Raw genomic sequence first — 15,606 nt, 5'->3', positions numbered from 1 at the left:
TGTTTAATCTCGGAACTTTCGAAAACTTTCGAGATTTGCGAAGGGTGTCATGACTACGCGAATTGAATGCGTTGCTAATCAGAAATATTTTTCATACCGCAAGGAAGAACAGCTCAGCATCGTCCACATTAAAGTTTTTAGCTAAATATTTTCAAAATCGAAAAATTAAAAATAATGATAAATAAGAAAAATAATTAAATTAACTATGAACAAAAATTACCTCGAAGAAATTTCAAAACGTACAACTCATCCTTGACCCAGTCCTCCTTAATTTTGGGCAGAACTCTCCTCATCAGCTATGAATTAAATTTAAAGAATAATTAAGATGAGAAATTAATTAATTAAAATTTACTAAATCTGTGGCTACCTCATCTAACGCGGCCCTTTGCTCTCCAGTCAACCGGGTGTGGTCCTCAGTTCGTAGTTTTCCAGAAGTTGCCATGGCAACGGTTGCCAGGCAGGATAATAGAACGATTTTCTTGAACATCTTGTCAATCTCAGGTTTCAAAGTTTATACTGATCTGTGGCAGATTTTGCTCCCTGATTTTATAGGAGGACGGAAGCCGACAAATTAGCATAAATACCTATAAAAAGTTACAAACTCGTTGGTTTTTATGTAAATGACGTAAATTAAATTCTTCGCTGCAGGTCTAAATAGTAATCGATTGGGTAATAAAATTAATGAATTCATGTCCACGAATTAGAGTACTTGAATACAGAAGTTCATTATCTTGTTAACATCTCGTTTGATTGACATCATCGTTACAGGATAATTTTTAGTCTGCAGGAAAACTGGAAACATAAAATGTGTTGACAAATACCGACAAAAATTTAAAGTCTGAAAAATTGTATGCGCATAAAACCTGGAATTTAAAATTTTTAACATCTATTTATTATCTTTCTATGTAATTGAGGATAAGTCTGAACAATTTTGGGTACTCAATTATTGATGGCTTATCAATGATGACATATGCATTTCAGGCCCGTAGCGACGGTGGAGAGAGGTGGAGAGACACTCTCCAGGCCGTACAGCCCAAGGGGCCGTACCGCGGGGGTCCGTAATAGAATACACCAGATAAAATCGAGGTTTCTAAGTTTTTGGGGGCATATTAGGCTGTACCACGGCCAAACTCTCCAGGCCGGACAAAACGTCGCTACGGGCCTGATGCATTTACATGCGTAAACAAGTATTTAGTGGTAAATATGTACGTTTCTTGGTGGAGGAAAAGCTTGGCGAATTAGTGAAACATATGTACACAACCAATTAGCATAATTACGGAGACTGGTTTACCTATTTATCAATTAGATTACCGTATGTACATATCAACATATGTTGCAGTGTAACTAAATAATGTTTGCAAATTCTGACTCGTTGGTATGCATGATTTATGCAAAATCAACGTATGCAATAAAAAAATTCAGGGTACAATTGCCTAAAGATGTACATATTTCGAAGCATTTGAGGATAACTATAAATTTATTTTAGCTACTTAATTAATCTTAATTGCGTGGGAACCATATGTCGGAAATTCCGTGTGTATTAAACCGTGAAAAATATTTTCACAGATGACGCAATGGCAAATGCATAATGCGTCAAATCCATATGTACATACATATTACAAACATATAAATACTCGTATATACATGATTTGCATAAATTGTGTATAAATAATTTTGCATATTGAGCAGCTTCATAATGTATACATACATACATATGTGTGTAAGCACAATTATTGGTTGAATTAGTGTTTTTTTGCATAATTTCCCATTTATTTCGAAATTTTTTGTCAAAAACAAAATCTGCAAGATTTCATTTAAATTTTACGAATCTCATTAATCACAATTATGCACGTGCATACATATCTGTATCTGTATACTTACAGAAGAAAAAAATTAAACTTCTAATCTAACTTTATAACCATAAAAAATAAAAATAAACCATCAATAAAGTGAAATTTGTCTAGAGATTTGATTCACTAACTAAACTTTACTAAATTTTACACCGGTAACAAGTTTAACTTAACAAGCAATAAATATAACGTATGTATAACAAATAAATTATGTAGGTCATCATTTAATCAAAAAATCACTCCCCGTCACGACACGTTTTTCCTCCTTGAAACATCTTAAACTTGGACACCTCCAATTTGTTGGACACCATGAAATCCAGCATCTTCTTACGGGATTCTGCGCCAAACTGGAAAATTGAAATAAATTGTACTTAATATTACTTCCAGCAAAGTTAATCAGTCCTGAAAATGGAGGTTGCCCAGCGTATGCTCTCCGATTTCGACCAAACTTATGTCACTAGATCACAAATTTTATTAGGATGAAATTTGCGAACGACACAATCCCCAAATGGGCACGTTTGACAGAGATATTTGCATCCGAAGAGAAGAAAACGCACAGTAAATTTGGAAAGTGTAAAATTTGTCGACTTTAAGACGCGTCTTTTCTTCGGATGCAAATATCTCTGCCAAACCTGCACATTGTGACATCATGTCTTTCACAAATTTCACAATAAATAATCGATTGCCAATAGTTTTATAAAAATCGGACAACATACACTGGGAGACTTCCCTTAATAATAAAGTCATATCAGTAAATACTCACGTAAAGGAATAAGATCGTGACCTCGTTCATGTCGCGCATTTCCATGAGGAGAGTTTCAAACAGGTTCATCTCGCCCTGAGTCAAGTTGTGGGTCGGATAATACATGCACTTCATTAGACTAATTTCCAAAGTTTTTAATCTTTCTGAAATTTCAATTCACAAAAAATAAATAAATTTAGGAAAAATTGCTCTTAAAAATTTTGAACTGTCCTCATTTAACGTTAATATCGATAAGAACTCTGCAACTTACTTTATTAAAATTTAAACTGACCTTTAAACAATTCCCTGTTATCCAGCAGATCCTTAATCATATCCTCGACATTAGGATACGTGGACACGCCCAACTTTAGATGTTTCAACCCCCTCCAACCCCGACACGCTGCGAGCACGGCGCCCATCTCGGTGTCACACTTTCCCCAAGGAAACCCCCATCTTCTTCCACCACCACCACCGCCAGACAGGATTCTCGCCTCATACAACGAATCAACCTTCAACTCGGCCACGTTCGGTAACACGGTCTCCAATCCGTCCAGCAGGGTGACCTCGTGCACACCAATAAGCACCAGATCCGTCACGGTGGCCACGATCTGTCCCGAATTTCGGAGATTTTGCAAAATTTCATCGACACCTTTCGAACATTGAAACGCTTCTCCAACCACGATCCTGGTCAGAGAGGGCATCAAGCCTGCGATATTCTTGAAGAAGTCGCCGCATCGAAAAACGTCCACCATCATGTTCCGAAACATCTTCAATTTAGCCATCCCAGGCAAGAGGACTTCGAAACTCTCAATGTTTTGGATCCCTGTCTTCCCCAGGCTCAAATTGATCAAATGGTCGCTCACTTGTGCCAACATTATCGACATGGCAGACTTATTGGAGGATTCTGTTCGGCAAAAGAGGTCTTGCCCAATCGCTAAGGTTTCGAGATGAGGCGAAATTGCGAAATCTGGATAGAATCCGACTGGAAGGAAAATCTCTCGTAAATTCGGCGCCGAGTGGACCACCTGCTGTGTAACGTGGGGAAGAATCGAAAACCTTGCAAGATTCCGGGGGTTGCTGAGAGTGACGGCCACCGTGGTCAAGTTTGGTTTCGGGGATAGTGGATGGAATAAAATTTCAGAAATACTGTAATTCGACGATGCCGTTCCTGGTGTGACCTTGATTCTCAACTGGGTCAAATTTGGACAGCAATTCTTCAAAACGTGGTAAATCGGTGGTAAGTAGTCTTCCGAATGGGTGGAAATTTCTAGGATTTGTACACGTTGGCTAAACTTGTCGCAAACGTGGAGCAACTTTGTCCCAAAGTAGTTGATTTTGGTTTTGGGAGCCAATCGAGAAGACGCCGAGCTCGAGGCCCAGATGCGTTTCGCAAGTCGGGCATCTAACGTTAGGCAGAGCGTGAGAAAGGGAACGGGACCGGGGTCAATGTCCTCATCGTCGTCATCTTCTTCGCTGGTGTCAAACTGGAAGAGATTGTCTTCGGCGAGGGGAAGTTTTCGGAGCCTTAACGCGAGTCTCGTATTTGGGAGGGAGAGGACCATGTCGTTCCAAAAGTGAGAGACGAGTCGACAAGTTTTCAACGAGGTGTAGGCCTGTTGCAGGATTTGAGTCAAAATCTGCGTCAGAAAGATTTGAGAAATATTTAAAATTTAAAACTTTGAAAACCGTTTAAAGTTATGTATTTGAATTATTTACATACGTAGGTGTTTTATTATTGATTTTCAAAAGGTATGTTCCGCACTGTTTCTGACCAAAATTTTAATGAAATAACAAGCTTCAAATACATTTAGGTGGCTGTGATTTTTTTCAGTTCTGTAGGTCAACATAAACACTAGCAATAAATCGGCAAACTTTACCTCGACGGAAAAAATGCTAGATTTGCAATTAAGAGGTGGATTGACAGATCGTATGGATGACATTGTGTAGTGATTTATTTTAACACAAGCTTTCGGAAAACAACTGTTTCCTTCCTCAGGTGGTTAGAAATAATTACAATAATTATTTACACTTGACAAAGTTTAGTGAAGAAATAAGATGGGTAATAAATAGCAAAATAGTTGTTGACAGTAAGTTGTTGTCACAGACGCTGGGGTCGTGGCGCTGGTGGAATTATCAGCTTCGATGTAAGGGGAAGTAATAATGAACTCCATATAGGATTGATGTCCATCCCCATATCTCTGTTCATTCTATGTGGAGTGTTTTTGATAAATAATGCTTCTTTGAATTTCCGATGGAAATATCTTGGTTCCCTATTAATTAGAGTTGCTGACTCTTGATTTATTTTGTGGGATGAATTTTGTATTATATGTAGAGCGACGGCAGATTTGAGATTTTTCTTTGTTATATCTCGTACGTGTTCCTTAACTCTTTCTTCCACTGATCGCGATGTTTCTCCGATGTAGGTGGATGGACAAGTGGCGCATTCAATTTTATATGTACCAATTTGTTTCGGTGGCTCTTTTTGCTTGTGCGAGCATATTTGGTTACCAATTTTCTTTCCAGGAATGAAACCGAAATCGCAGTCCAGTTTTCTCCTGAGGTATGTGGTAAGGTGGTGTGTCACTGCACCCATATATGGAAGTATCATACGTTTTTTCGGTTCCTGTTCCTCGTCTTGATTCATTATTCTAGATTCCATTCGACGTAATCGGGAGGAGATCAAGGAATTGGGATAACCGTTATTCAGAAGTTGTATCCTCACGTGTGCGACCTCCTCATCTAAAAATTCTGGGTCAGAAATTAATAATGCCCGATATAACAAAGCATCAATTACTGAGATTTTATGAAGGATGATGGTAAGACGAATAATTTAGATATCGACCAGTATGCGTAGCTTTTCGGTAGACTTTCTTCCGCAGTTTTTCATTTTGGTCTCGTATAAGAGTGACATCAAGAAATGAAAGCTGTCCATTTATTTCTTCTTCATGTGTAAATTGAATACTTTGGTGGAAGTTGTTGAATTCCTGTAGTAAAGCGGTTTTGTAGATTTGCAAATTAAATATCGTAGTGTGATTTAATTTTTAATGCTGGATGGGCAATACGTGTCGCAGATTTATGATTGAATGCTTACAATTTACGATGAAAACTGCTCAACACAAAACACAAATTCAATTGGGTTAATAATTTTAAATGATGGCGAAACGAGGTCTCGGGCAAAAAGTCGCAAGGACGCTCAAAATCCGCTTCTTCCACAGAAAGGCTCCGGAAACTAGAGGAACCAATAATGAGAGATCCGCGATTGAAACTGTCCTATATAGCAGATGAGATGGGTGTTCCAAAACCAGCAATTTGTTCCATGTTAACTGAAGACTTAGGTATGAAAATGGTTTCCGTCCGTTGGGTACCAAAATTGCTTTCGGCATCTCACAAACTTAAAGAAAAACATCAGGGGAAAACGGTTTTCGGATGATAATGAAATCAAGTCGTAAATTTTGGCATATTTTCGAGGTAAATTTTAATGAGTTATTGCTAGTGTTAATGTTAACCTACAGAACTGAAAAAAATCACATCCTCCTAAATGTATTTGAAGTTTGTTCTTTCATCAAAATTTTGGTGAGAAACAGTGCGGAACATACCTTTTGAAAATTAATAATAAAACACCCACGTACAATTGGATTATTTAGAGCGACCTGCACCATACTTGTCCCCCATGGAGCACGAGAATTCATCGCCGTCGAGTTAAATTGCTGTAATTAAAAGCAGAAGTAACCACATTTAATTTGTTAATTGTGAATTGTTAACGAATTAAATTAGGTATTTATTTATGTAAAATTATGTATTTACTATCGCAATCGGATTATTTTGGGCGATCTGTTCCATCTTCCGTGCAGATTCCATCGATAAATTGATGTACTAACAACTAAAGAGCAAATACAAAATAAAAAATAATAATTAATTAAATTGTTAACTTGAATTTAATGTTCCTTCCGCAAATTATTAAAAACTTGTGTAATAATTTATGTAACAAATATTCCCGACGCGTTACCAATGATTTACCTATTTAATATTCAGCTTTTTTCTTCAATTTAATCCAAAAGAAAAGAGGTGGAAATATATTTTTATATTTTTTATTAGTGTGTCGCGTGGAGAAAGCACATGTTCCGGAACCAAACTTAATCTGCCGCTCGACGGAAAAACACAACGATCAGGGCCCATCCATGTATTACATCAAAATTTTGGATTTTAGTACCCACTCACCCAACCCAAGTTACACGATAAGGCCTTTAATTTGAGGGATAAGAAATTTTCATGGAATAGGAATAGCAATCCTTACAAGATTGCTCATACATATTTAATAAATTTTAATATGGGAAAGATGGAAAGACCTAATACCAATACCCACCCACTATTTTGACGATGTAATGTATGGACGTTCCCTCATGTAAGCATGTTATGTAGATACATACATTGGGGAATTTTGAGATTTCTTTGATGCTTTTGTAGGCTATGTATGTATTTGTAGTATATGTAAATGTATTTCAAACTTTTTCTGAAAAAGTTTTTCAATAACAACTCGATTGAATTGAAACTTTGGGACATTGCTTATAGTTACAAAAAATATATCTTTTGTCATGATTAATACATTTTTGTTTCCTATATTTATTATAAAAGACGCTTCAAGTCCAAATACATCGTAAAATACATACATATTTCATATCAACATTAAAAAAAACTAAACGTCCAGCGCCTTACAATAAGACCCTTGTCTGATAATTAACATGAAAAATTGCATATTAATACAATATAAATACTTACATAATTCATACATGAGCCAATTAATAACTAACTATAATCAAATCATATAATACAAAATTTGAACTAAAATTTATACAAAATAGTCCTTTAAAAAAGATTAACTAAATATTTACCAAGAGAAAAAATTATTCCATGAAATTCATCGTCAGAAATATTCCAATAAATACAGCTTAATTTACGGTTTACTCGTACTCACCGACTTTTCCACATCATCGACAACCTTCCCCTTTCGACCGTCAAGAACCAGAACCTTATTAATTTTATCAATTATTTCGTCATAAATTGCTGGCTCCTTTTCACACAAAGTCAGAAACTTGACAACATTTGCATCCCGAGATTGATAAGTATTAACTAAATCGTCATTAATTTGAAAATTTGCCATTCTCGCCAAATCCACCCTGAGGGCGGACGACCTCGCATGCTCATTTTTCGCCTCGACGACCTTGCTTTGAAATTTCTTCCTGAGTTCGTAACATTCTTCGACATTTCGAGCCAGATTTTTCACCGAAGTCGCATAATCGTCCGCCCTCTTTCGTAAATCTGCAGCAAAATCGTACACCTTGGGAAGAAGGGGGTCCACCCCACCCACCATCAAGGAGGAAGAAGAAGGTGCATTTGCCTTTCTCGGTAAAATTTCCCCTTCAGGTTCCTCCTCCCCCCGGGGGAAAAGTTCGGGCGAATTTGAGCGAAAATCTAGCCTCAACTTGTACCCATTATTCTGACCGGGAAAAATGTCTTGTTCGAAACCCACCACATTTAGCAGGATTTGTGCCACGACAAGATTTGGACTTTGATATTTGACCTTTTTCAAATCCTGTTCTTTCCCCTTGTACAAATGATACACGAGGAAGGAGAGGGATTTCAGGAATTTTGGAAAAATTGGAAAAGTTTTCGAAATTACGGACCAGCTCGCATACTTTTTGTATAAATTACGCTGAACACTATGACTTTTTAGGGATTTGAAGAAAGTTGAGGTTGAGTCTTGCACCAGGGTTTTCCACGTGTCCAGGTTATCATCTCCAAATACTTTTAAACCATCGGGGGCATCCTTCTTAGAAACGAAGAGGATCACAGACTCCAAAATGGCGACGATTTCATCCTTGCAGTCGAATTTGTAGACCCAATTTCCTTTATAGAGGAGTCCAACCGGGCTGATGCAAGTTTCCAAGTAGGAAACAAATAGGTCCAGGGTTAAGACTTTAGTTTCCGGTTTGGTTTCGAGTCGGGGTTGTTTTTCTGGTGGGGGAGGAGCAGCCGAAGTTTTGCTGTCGACATTGGAGGCACCTGAAATTGGTCTGACTGGATTTCCCACGTAGAGGATTTCCACATCGGTACGAACAATAGGATCACCAGCGACGACCATGGTGTCGTCCTCGTCGAAAAAGTTGGGCGATGATGATGACGACAATTCGGCTCGTTCGCTGACATGAATTTGTCCCGACCCCTGTGACCTGCTGAGACCCTTGCCACTCATTTCTGTATAATAGGAAGTGTTTAAAATGGTGGAAGTTAGCTTCGAGCATTTGTATGTATATATAAAAATTTGAAAATTTGATGAGTACCTGTGAAAAACACTTCGTTTTGGTTGGGAAGAGAATGCCTTGAATCCCGTGCCTTGCGACTCAAATTGTCCTACAAAGTATTTGAAAAGGTGGAATTTAGATTCGAATATTTGTAAACAAAAAAAATGGATAAATTTGCTAAAAACTTGATGTAAATTTACCTATAAAAAACACTTCGTTTTCGTTGGGAAGAGAACGACTTGAGAGGAGTCTTCTGGAAATTATAGTGCACCTGTAATGAACAATTCGTTAAAACAAATTTCGTATTTTTTTACAAGAATAACAAATAAGTGAAAAAGTTAAAAAGTTTTACAAAATTTCTTGCCGGCAGCTGAGATGGAAAAGTTCTACTTTTGCCGGTGGAACGGGGCAAGTTGTATTCTTCTCATTTACGTATTTATCATTTTCATGTAAAATTTTGTGGAAGATATTTTTTCTCAAAACTATAACTTATGAAAATTATAAACTATAACTTCGTCAGTCTATAACTTATGCAGCATTTTGATACAATCAGATAATGAAAGTTCCCATTTTTATGATATTAATTCAGGAATTGTAAATGTACCTTGGTCATGATAAACACATCTTTATATTTATTATAGAGCACGCTTTGAATAATAAATAATACATCAAAAAATACATGTTTCATTTCATATTTACAACCATATCAGTATTTAAAAAATTAAACGCCCAGCGCTTTACAATAACGTCGTATAACTAAATATTTAACTACATAATTAATAATTAATCCAATGAAATCATCAGTCAGTTAAAATTTTACAAATTCTACAAAATTATGGGCGATGGAACTAATTGTAATAAATTATACAAAATGGTACTTTAAAAAATATCGACTGTTTAACAATCAAGAAAATGTAAATATTAAGGTATAGCAATTAATTAGCCATAATTAATTAATTTCTTCTAAACAAAGACAGACAGGTTTAACTTGTCCTCTTCGGAGGAGGTTCAAGAACGTTGTTAACCTTGTCAATTATTTCGTCATAAATTTCCGGCTCCTTTTCACAAAGAGTCAGAAATTTCACAACTTTTACGTTTTCCGATTGATAAGCATTCCCTAAATCGCGTGTCCCTTGAAAATGTGCCTTTCGGACCAAATCTACCCTAAGAGCGGAGGATTTTGCATGCTCACTTTTACTTTCAAGAACCTTCTTTTCAAGTTTTGTCTGTAATTCGTGACATTCCTCCACGTTTCGAGCCAGCTTTTTCAACGAGGTGGAATAATCGTCGGCCGTCTTTCGTAAATCGGCAGTAAAATCGTAAACTAACGGGAGAATGGGATCTACTCCACCCACCTCCATCGAACGTGTCTGACTACTGTTCCCAGGGAAAATTTTCCCTTCAGGACCCTCCCCCAGTGGGAAGATTTCTGGAGAAATTGACAATTTTTGAAAATCTAGCTTCAACTTGTACAAATTATTTTGACCAGGAAATACATCTTCTTCAAAAGCAGTAACATTTTCCAGAATTTTTCCCACCACGAAATCTTGACCTTTCACTTTCTTCAAGTCCTCTCCTTTTGCCTGGTACAAATAATACACAAAGAATGACAGGCATTTAAGGAATTTTGGAAAAATCGGGCAAACTTTTGAAATTACGCAGTATCTCGCATATTTTGCGGCTAAATTATATCGAGCACCTGAACTTTTGTGCAGGGATGTAAAGAAAGTGGACTTGTAACTCAGGGTTTTCCACGTGTCAAAATTATCATCGCCGAATAATTTCAAACCCTCGTTCCCATCATTTTTAGAAACAAAGAGAATCATCGACTCTAAAATGACCTCAATTTCCTTCCTGCTGCTGAATTTATAAGGCTTCCCATTACCGACAAGTCCATCAGGGCTTATCAAAGCTTCGAAATAGGAAACAAATTCATCAACATTCAAGACTTTAGTTTCGGGTTGGAATCGTGGTAGTTTTTCGGGTGGAGGAGCACAAGAAGTTCGGACATTTGCCGGGGCGTTGGAGACGTTGACGGCGGCGGCGGCGGCGGAGGAAGTAGTTGACCTTGGCTGGACTGGATTGTTTGCAGATTTCGACACGATTTCGACATCTTGTCGCCGTCTTCGTCCTCCAGAAGCGACGAGATCGGGTCCAGGAATACGAACAACCGCGTCGTTGGACTCGTCCTCATGCTTGATAAGGTTTGGCGCAGACATCGGAGGTGGAGGAGTAACGACGACCAACCTTGGCAGAGATACTGACAACGTTCTAAATTCCATTTTGACACCTTTCCCAGTCATTCCTGTGTTCCTGCGTAATGAGAAGTTATTAAAGTATTTAAAATGGTGGAAGTTACATAAATTCAATTATTTATAACTAAAGCATGAGAAATTGCTATTTATAACTAAATTTACCCCTATTTGTATTAATTTGTAATCAGACACTTTGTTTTTCTTGGTTAAAGAGAGCGACTAGCTGCTTCTTCCGACATGGAAATCTGAGTGATGAGCACCTGTACCTGCAGCAGAGACCTAGTTGAAATAAATCGTTTTACAAAAATTAGAATAAGTTTTAAGAAAAAGTTTTACCAAAATTTGTTGTCACGAGAACGATGTGGCTGCCGAAGTGCCGACACGTGAAGTGGACCAGTTCTACGTTTTGCGGAGTGGAGAAATAAAGCGAGTCTCAAATTGTCTCAAATTTGCCCCCGTAGTTCTCAAATCTCAAATTCTCATCGGCATGAGACGACATCTCAATATCGCCGTGTCTCAGTACCCACTTTGCATATTATGCAAATTACGCATGCAAATAATTAAGTTTGTTGTGCAAAGTATGTACATATGCAGAGTTAGAAAATCAGGATTAATTTTCTTTTTGAATTATAAATACATAGCTCCTAAATGCATAGCATATGCTCGTGTGTGTCATATTGCGCCAAAGCTTGATAATTGTTTTCTTACTATTCTAAGTTTAGTTTGCAGCTAGTTTATGCGAAGAGTTTGTCCGTCTGTCTGTCCGTCATCCTTTCTAGTTTCTAAGCGTTTGTAAAAAGCGGATGAAACATTTCCGATCCGATTTTCATGGAATTTTGACTCCTAGTTTTACTCATTGCCTCGAATGCCTTGAACCAGAATCTGGTTACTACTAGTTACTAGATCCTACCTCAACTAAATATGTCACATGGTTTAAATATGTACAATCCCTTATTTCATATATAAAATGTATTTACAAATTTACATATGTACCCATGTAGCATGAAATCCTCGTTACTTACATAAATACACTAAATATATACGTGTGAGCATTATATAATTCTCCTTCATGCTGACCTCATGCTTATTTCTCATTTCTAAAAATTTAGTTATCCTTTAACAGCCCAAAACTCACTCATGCATGTTTCCAGCTTTATCCAAGAAGCAACATGTGTATGGTAAATGCGCATTCATCATATGTACCTTTCCTCAATACATACGTACATAGATTACATAAACCTTTTCTGTCTGGTCATATTTTTCCCCTCCACCAAAATTATCACATAACCTGTCAAAACGATTAGTTTATCGGTTTATTTAATCTATATTCGTCGTCATCACTTTGTAAATAGGAATAAATATCGACATATGTACGTGTCAGACCTCAGCTGCACATTGTCATATCCAGTCGTGCCCGTACATACACGCCAGAAGGAAATATTTGAAAAATAATTGAGTCATGTCGCACAGAGGAATTCTTACCAGTGCAGTAATGGCATCACATTCGGAGAGAAAACGTAACCAATTTTATTAATTACTTTTTAATAAAAATGTGCAAATATAATAGAGATTAGAAATAGATTTGCATTAGATTCGCTGCTTATTGAAGGGATTTTATATGTAGATTCAACTTCATATTGCGTTTCATAAATGTATTTAAAACGACGTTTTACATAAATCATATTATGCAACTAATTTATGCATGTTTATTTCCTAAAAACTAATATCCCAATTTGATTCTTATGCAATTTAGAATTTGACCCCGTGAAACTTTATTTTTTGTAAGTATTTATATACTTAGATTGACCAAAGTAAATATTTTAACCGTCATTTATTTACAAGTAAAATTTCTTACACAATTCATTAGTAACTTGAAAAATCCGTGCGTTTTGTAAGGCAAATTTGCAAACTTTTAGAAAATAATAAGACGCACTTGGTTTGAGTATGTATGTAAGTTTGCAAAATTTTGTAAAGGTTTGAAAATTTTACGGATTTTACAATGTTACCAAGGTCTGCGTGACTTGGCTAATTAATTTCAATTGCTAATTACATATTTATTTGTCCAGGTGCGGGATACGCCGCGTGTCAGGTGGAACTCATTTTACACGACGTGATCTCCATGTCTGGTGGAGATGACGCCGCCGAAAAGCCAGAGCTCGCCATGATCCGCCAATGCCACCAAGTGACGTCTTCACTCGTCAACTTTCTTGAGGACGTCATCCCCCCCGAGACCCCCACGCAGACGGAAATTGTCCAGGAAACTTTGAAAGATCCCACCTTTTCGAGAAGTGCAGGAATGCTGAGTGGTCATCTTGTCGGTAATTTATCATAATTTCCATAATTTCGAATTAAAAATATTACAAGCATAAAAATATCGATTTTTGCGTGGTAAATAATTGAGAATCAGAAATGAATACCGTACGGTATTATTTTAATACTGTATTTCTAGGGGTGTATGCATGTACACATTTTTTCAGAATTTTATCAATTCCTTAAATTTCCAGGCCAATTGCTTAAAATGGTGGCGGAGATGACGCAGGCGAAATCAATTTTGGAAATTGGCACGTATACGGGATACGGCGCCGTAACTTTGGCGGAGACCTCGCTTTGCGTAAATTCACAAATTATTAACCTTTTTAGGAAACTTTACTTTAAATTTTCGAAACTTGTTTCTTTTATTAGAAAGAGGTAATCACCCTTGATAACGAACCGTATTGTAAAGAATTTTTGGCAAAACATTTGGAGGGCAAGGGTCACCTCAAGGACAAAATTCGTTCTGTCATTGGCCCAGCGATTGAATCCTTACAGCTCTTGAAGGAGGAGGGAAAACGTTTCGATCTGGTTTTCATCGATGCGGACAAATCATCCTACATCAACTACTACAAGGTACAAACACACTCTAAATAACGTCGTGTAAAATTTAGTCAAGGTTGAGTTAAAATATGGGATGACGAAAATTGGGTAAAATTTTACACAGATTTTGATAAATTTTATTTTTCCCTGTATCATGATCACACAACAATTTGGTAAAATGTATCCAAACTTTGCAGAATTTTATGCAATTGTTGTGTTTTATTTAACCTTGACTAAATTTCACACAAGTTTATTTAGAGTGCATTAAAAGTGGTTTAAAACAAAGTTATGTACCAACCGGTAATCATTTTAAGTTACGATGCATTTTATTGTACAAATACATTTAATTTCGCAACTCATGTCGTGCAAATTTTCGTACAATTAGTGACTCGCAAACATATTCAATTACACAAAGTTAATTTATGTATGTGTGTAATTAAATTTTATTGTGTCAAATTTTGAAATGTGACCATTTTCATGTAATGAAAAACATATTGTTGTATTTTTTCTCACTTATAGTTCATCCTGGCCAACAACTTGCTTGAGAAGGGTGGCGTCATCCTGTGCGACAACATCCTCTGGGGGAACGATACTTTTCTGGAGAAAGCGTCCCCTCAGGGACAAGCTCTCTTCGATTTCGTCCAGTTCGTCAAGCAGGACGACCGAGTTGAGCAAGTAAATAAATGATTATTTTTAATAATTTCGTTATTTACATGCACGATATTTGAAATAACTTTTAAAATTTTGCATGTTCATTCCAGATGATTTTTCCCTTTCGCGACGGCGTCTTCCTCATCCGTTTAAAGAATTAGGGATACTAATTTGAAATCATGCCTGGATCGGAGAATTTCTAAATTGGGAAATTTATTCCAAATTACAAATATTGGATTTTATTTCTGAATAAATAAATAATCGAGTTCTGATTAGTATGATGTCGTAAAGTGCAAAATTTACGTATTACGAAAAATTATTTCTGCAATGGCGAAGACAATTTTTTAGCTTTTATAGCTAAATAAACTCGAGTAAAATTTGCGATGACAGAAATGATTATGTAAAATTTACCCGACGAAGGTATAAAATGTACTTTACATTATAAATTGAAATTCTATTTCAAAGTTGTAAACTTTGTAGAATTATGTAAATGTATATAAATTTTAAACAATCAGTTGTGCCATCCTAAATTTTACTTAACCTTGATTGATTGAATTTTAATACAATTTAGTTAGAGAGTCTAACTTAGAGTGCACTTTCGTCCTTAGATTATCGTAATTAGATAAATTATGATAATGCCTGTTTCAGGTAAAGTTAGTCAAAATTGAGATCTCACAGATTTTTACCAAACTAGGGTCAAATAGATAACAAATTTAGTTAATATAAAATTAGCGAAAGACACAATCTCCCAATGGTCACGTTTGCCAGAGAAAGTTGCATCCAAAGAGGAGTAAATTTGAAAAACGTAGATAAAATTAGTCAACTTCCTGCTGCGGTTTCTCCTCTTTAGATGCAAACCTCTCTGACAAACGTGCCCAGCCCGAGATCATGCTTTTTGCTAATTTCATATAAATTAAATTTCTGCTATATGGAGACTATAGTTTGGACAATCGGAT

General features: G+C 36.5%; 4 protein-coding genes across 7 annotated transcripts; 1 reads left to right on the top strand and 3 right to left on the bottom strand.

The window, feature by feature from the left end:
- Positions 1–1,742: 1,742 nt before the first annotated feature.
- On the bottom strand, positions 1,743–6,744 carry LOC110861606. Of its 2 annotated transcripts, none has more exons than XM_022110736.2 (6): positions 6,610–6,744; positions 6,397–6,472; positions 6,222–6,299; positions 2,885–4,229; positions 2,614–2,756; positions 1,743–2,197 (listed from the first exon to the last, which is right to left on the bottom strand). In XM_022110736.2, exons 2-6 carry the CDS (start codon positions 6,448–6,450, stop codon positions 2,087–2,089), a joined length of 1,731 nt encoding a protein of 576 aa, XP_021966428.1. In that variant the 5' UTR covers positions 6,451–6,472; positions 6,610–6,744; the 3' UTR covers positions 1,743–2,086. The 2 variants fall into 2 exon arrangements, with proteins under 2 accessions (XP_021966428.1, XP_021966429.1); XM_022110737.2 differs by having other exon boundaries at positions 6,243–6,299.
- A 448-nt stretch (positions 6,745–7,192) lies between these two features.
- On the bottom strand, positions 7,193–9,296 carry LOC110861655. Its single transcript, XM_035844852.1, has 4 exons — positions 9,244–9,296; positions 9,092–9,162; positions 8,931–9,000; positions 7,193–8,844 (listed from the first exon to the last, which is right to left on the bottom strand). The coding sequence occupies exon 4, from the start codon at positions 8,840–8,842 to the stop codon at positions 7,544–7,546; it is 1,299 nt and encodes a 432-aa protein (XP_035700745.1). The 5' UTR covers positions 8,843–8,844; positions 8,931–9,000; positions 9,092–9,162; positions 9,244–9,296; the 3' UTR covers positions 7,193–7,543.
- A 204-nt stretch (positions 9,297–9,500) lies between these two features.
- Positions 9,501–11,651, bottom strand: LOC118433181. Of its 2 annotated transcripts, none has more exons than XM_035844865.1 (3): positions 11,483–11,651; positions 11,309–11,425; positions 9,501–11,204 (listed from the first exon to the last, which is right to left on the bottom strand). In XM_035844865.1, exon 3 carries the CDS (start codon positions 11,192–11,194, stop codon positions 9,875–9,877), a length of 1,320 nt encoding a protein of 439 aa, XP_035700758.1. In that variant the 5' UTR covers positions 11,195–11,204; positions 11,309–11,425; positions 11,483–11,651; the 3' UTR covers positions 9,501–9,874. The 2 variants fall into 2 exon arrangements, with proteins under 2 accessions (XP_035700758.1, XP_035700757.1); XM_035844864.1 differs by having other exon boundaries at positions 11,309–11,412.
- A 793-nt stretch (positions 11,652–12,444) lies between these two features.
- Positions 12,445–14,948, top strand: LOC110861618 (caffeoyl-CoA O-methyltransferase 2). 2 transcript variants are annotated; one of them, XM_022110750.2, is made up of 6 exons: positions 12,445–12,663; positions 13,213–13,464; positions 13,651–13,757; positions 13,829–14,032; positions 14,519–14,674; positions 14,761–14,948. In XM_022110750.2, exons 1-6 carry the CDS (start codon positions 12,606–12,608, stop codon positions 14,809–14,811), a joined length of 828 nt encoding a protein of 275 aa, XP_021966442.1. In that variant the 5' UTR covers positions 12,445–12,605; the 3' UTR covers positions 14,812–14,948. The 2 variants fall into 2 exon arrangements, with proteins under 2 accessions (XP_021966442.1, XP_035700746.1); XM_035844853.1 differs by lacking the exon at positions 12,445–12,663 and adding an exon at positions 12,909–12,927.
- Positions 14,949–15,606: the final 658 nt, after the last annotated feature.

This window comes from Folsomia candida, unplaced genomic scaffold (assembly GCF_002217175.1).
Source record: "Folsomia candida strain VU population unplaced genomic scaffold, ASM221717v1 Fcan01_Sc043, whole genome shotgun sequence".
NCBI lineage: Eukaryota > Metazoa > Arthropoda > Collembola > Entomobryomorpha > Isotomidae > Folsomia > Folsomia candida.
This window is presented reverse-complemented; position numbering and strand designations above follow the sequence as displayed.

What these genes read in the sequence shown, in the direction of transcription:
- LOC110861655 (XM_035844852.1), bottom strand. Translation starts at nt 8,842, where the DNA reads ATGAGTGGCAAGGGTCTCAGCAGGTCACAGGGGTCGGGACAAATTCAT.
- LOC118433181 (XM_035844865.1), bottom strand. Translation starts at nt 11,194, where the DNA reads ATGACTGGGAAAGGTGTCAAAATGGAATTTAGAACGTTGTCAGTATCT.
- LOC110861618 (XM_022110750.2), top strand. Translation starts at nt 12,606, where the DNA reads ATGTCGCACAGAGGAATTCTTACCAGTGCAGTAATGGCATCACATTCG. An exon ending in GCTGAGTGGTCATCTTGTCG is followed by an intron (nt 13,465 to 13,650) that starts GTAATTTATCAT and finishes TTAAATTTCCAG; the next exon opens with GCCAATTGCTTAAAATGGTG. An exon ending in CCTACATCAACTACTACAAG is followed by an intron (nt 14,033 to 14,518) that starts GTACAAACACAC and finishes TCTCACTTATAG; the next exon opens with TTCATCCTGGCCAACAACTT.
- LOC110861606 (XM_022110736.2), bottom strand. Translation starts at nt 6,450, where the DNA reads ATGGAATCTGCACGGAAGATGGAACAGATCGCCCAAAATAATCCGATT. An exon ending in AAAATAATCCGATTGCGATA is followed by an intron (nt 6,300 to 6,396) that starts GTAAATACATAA and finishes TTTTAATTACAG; the next exon opens with CAATTTAACTCGACGGCGAT. An exon ending in TCGCTCTAAATAATCCAATT is followed by an intron (nt 4,230 to 6,221) that starts GTACGTGGGTGT and finishes TTTCTGACGCAG; the next exon opens with ATTTTGACTCAAATCCTGCA.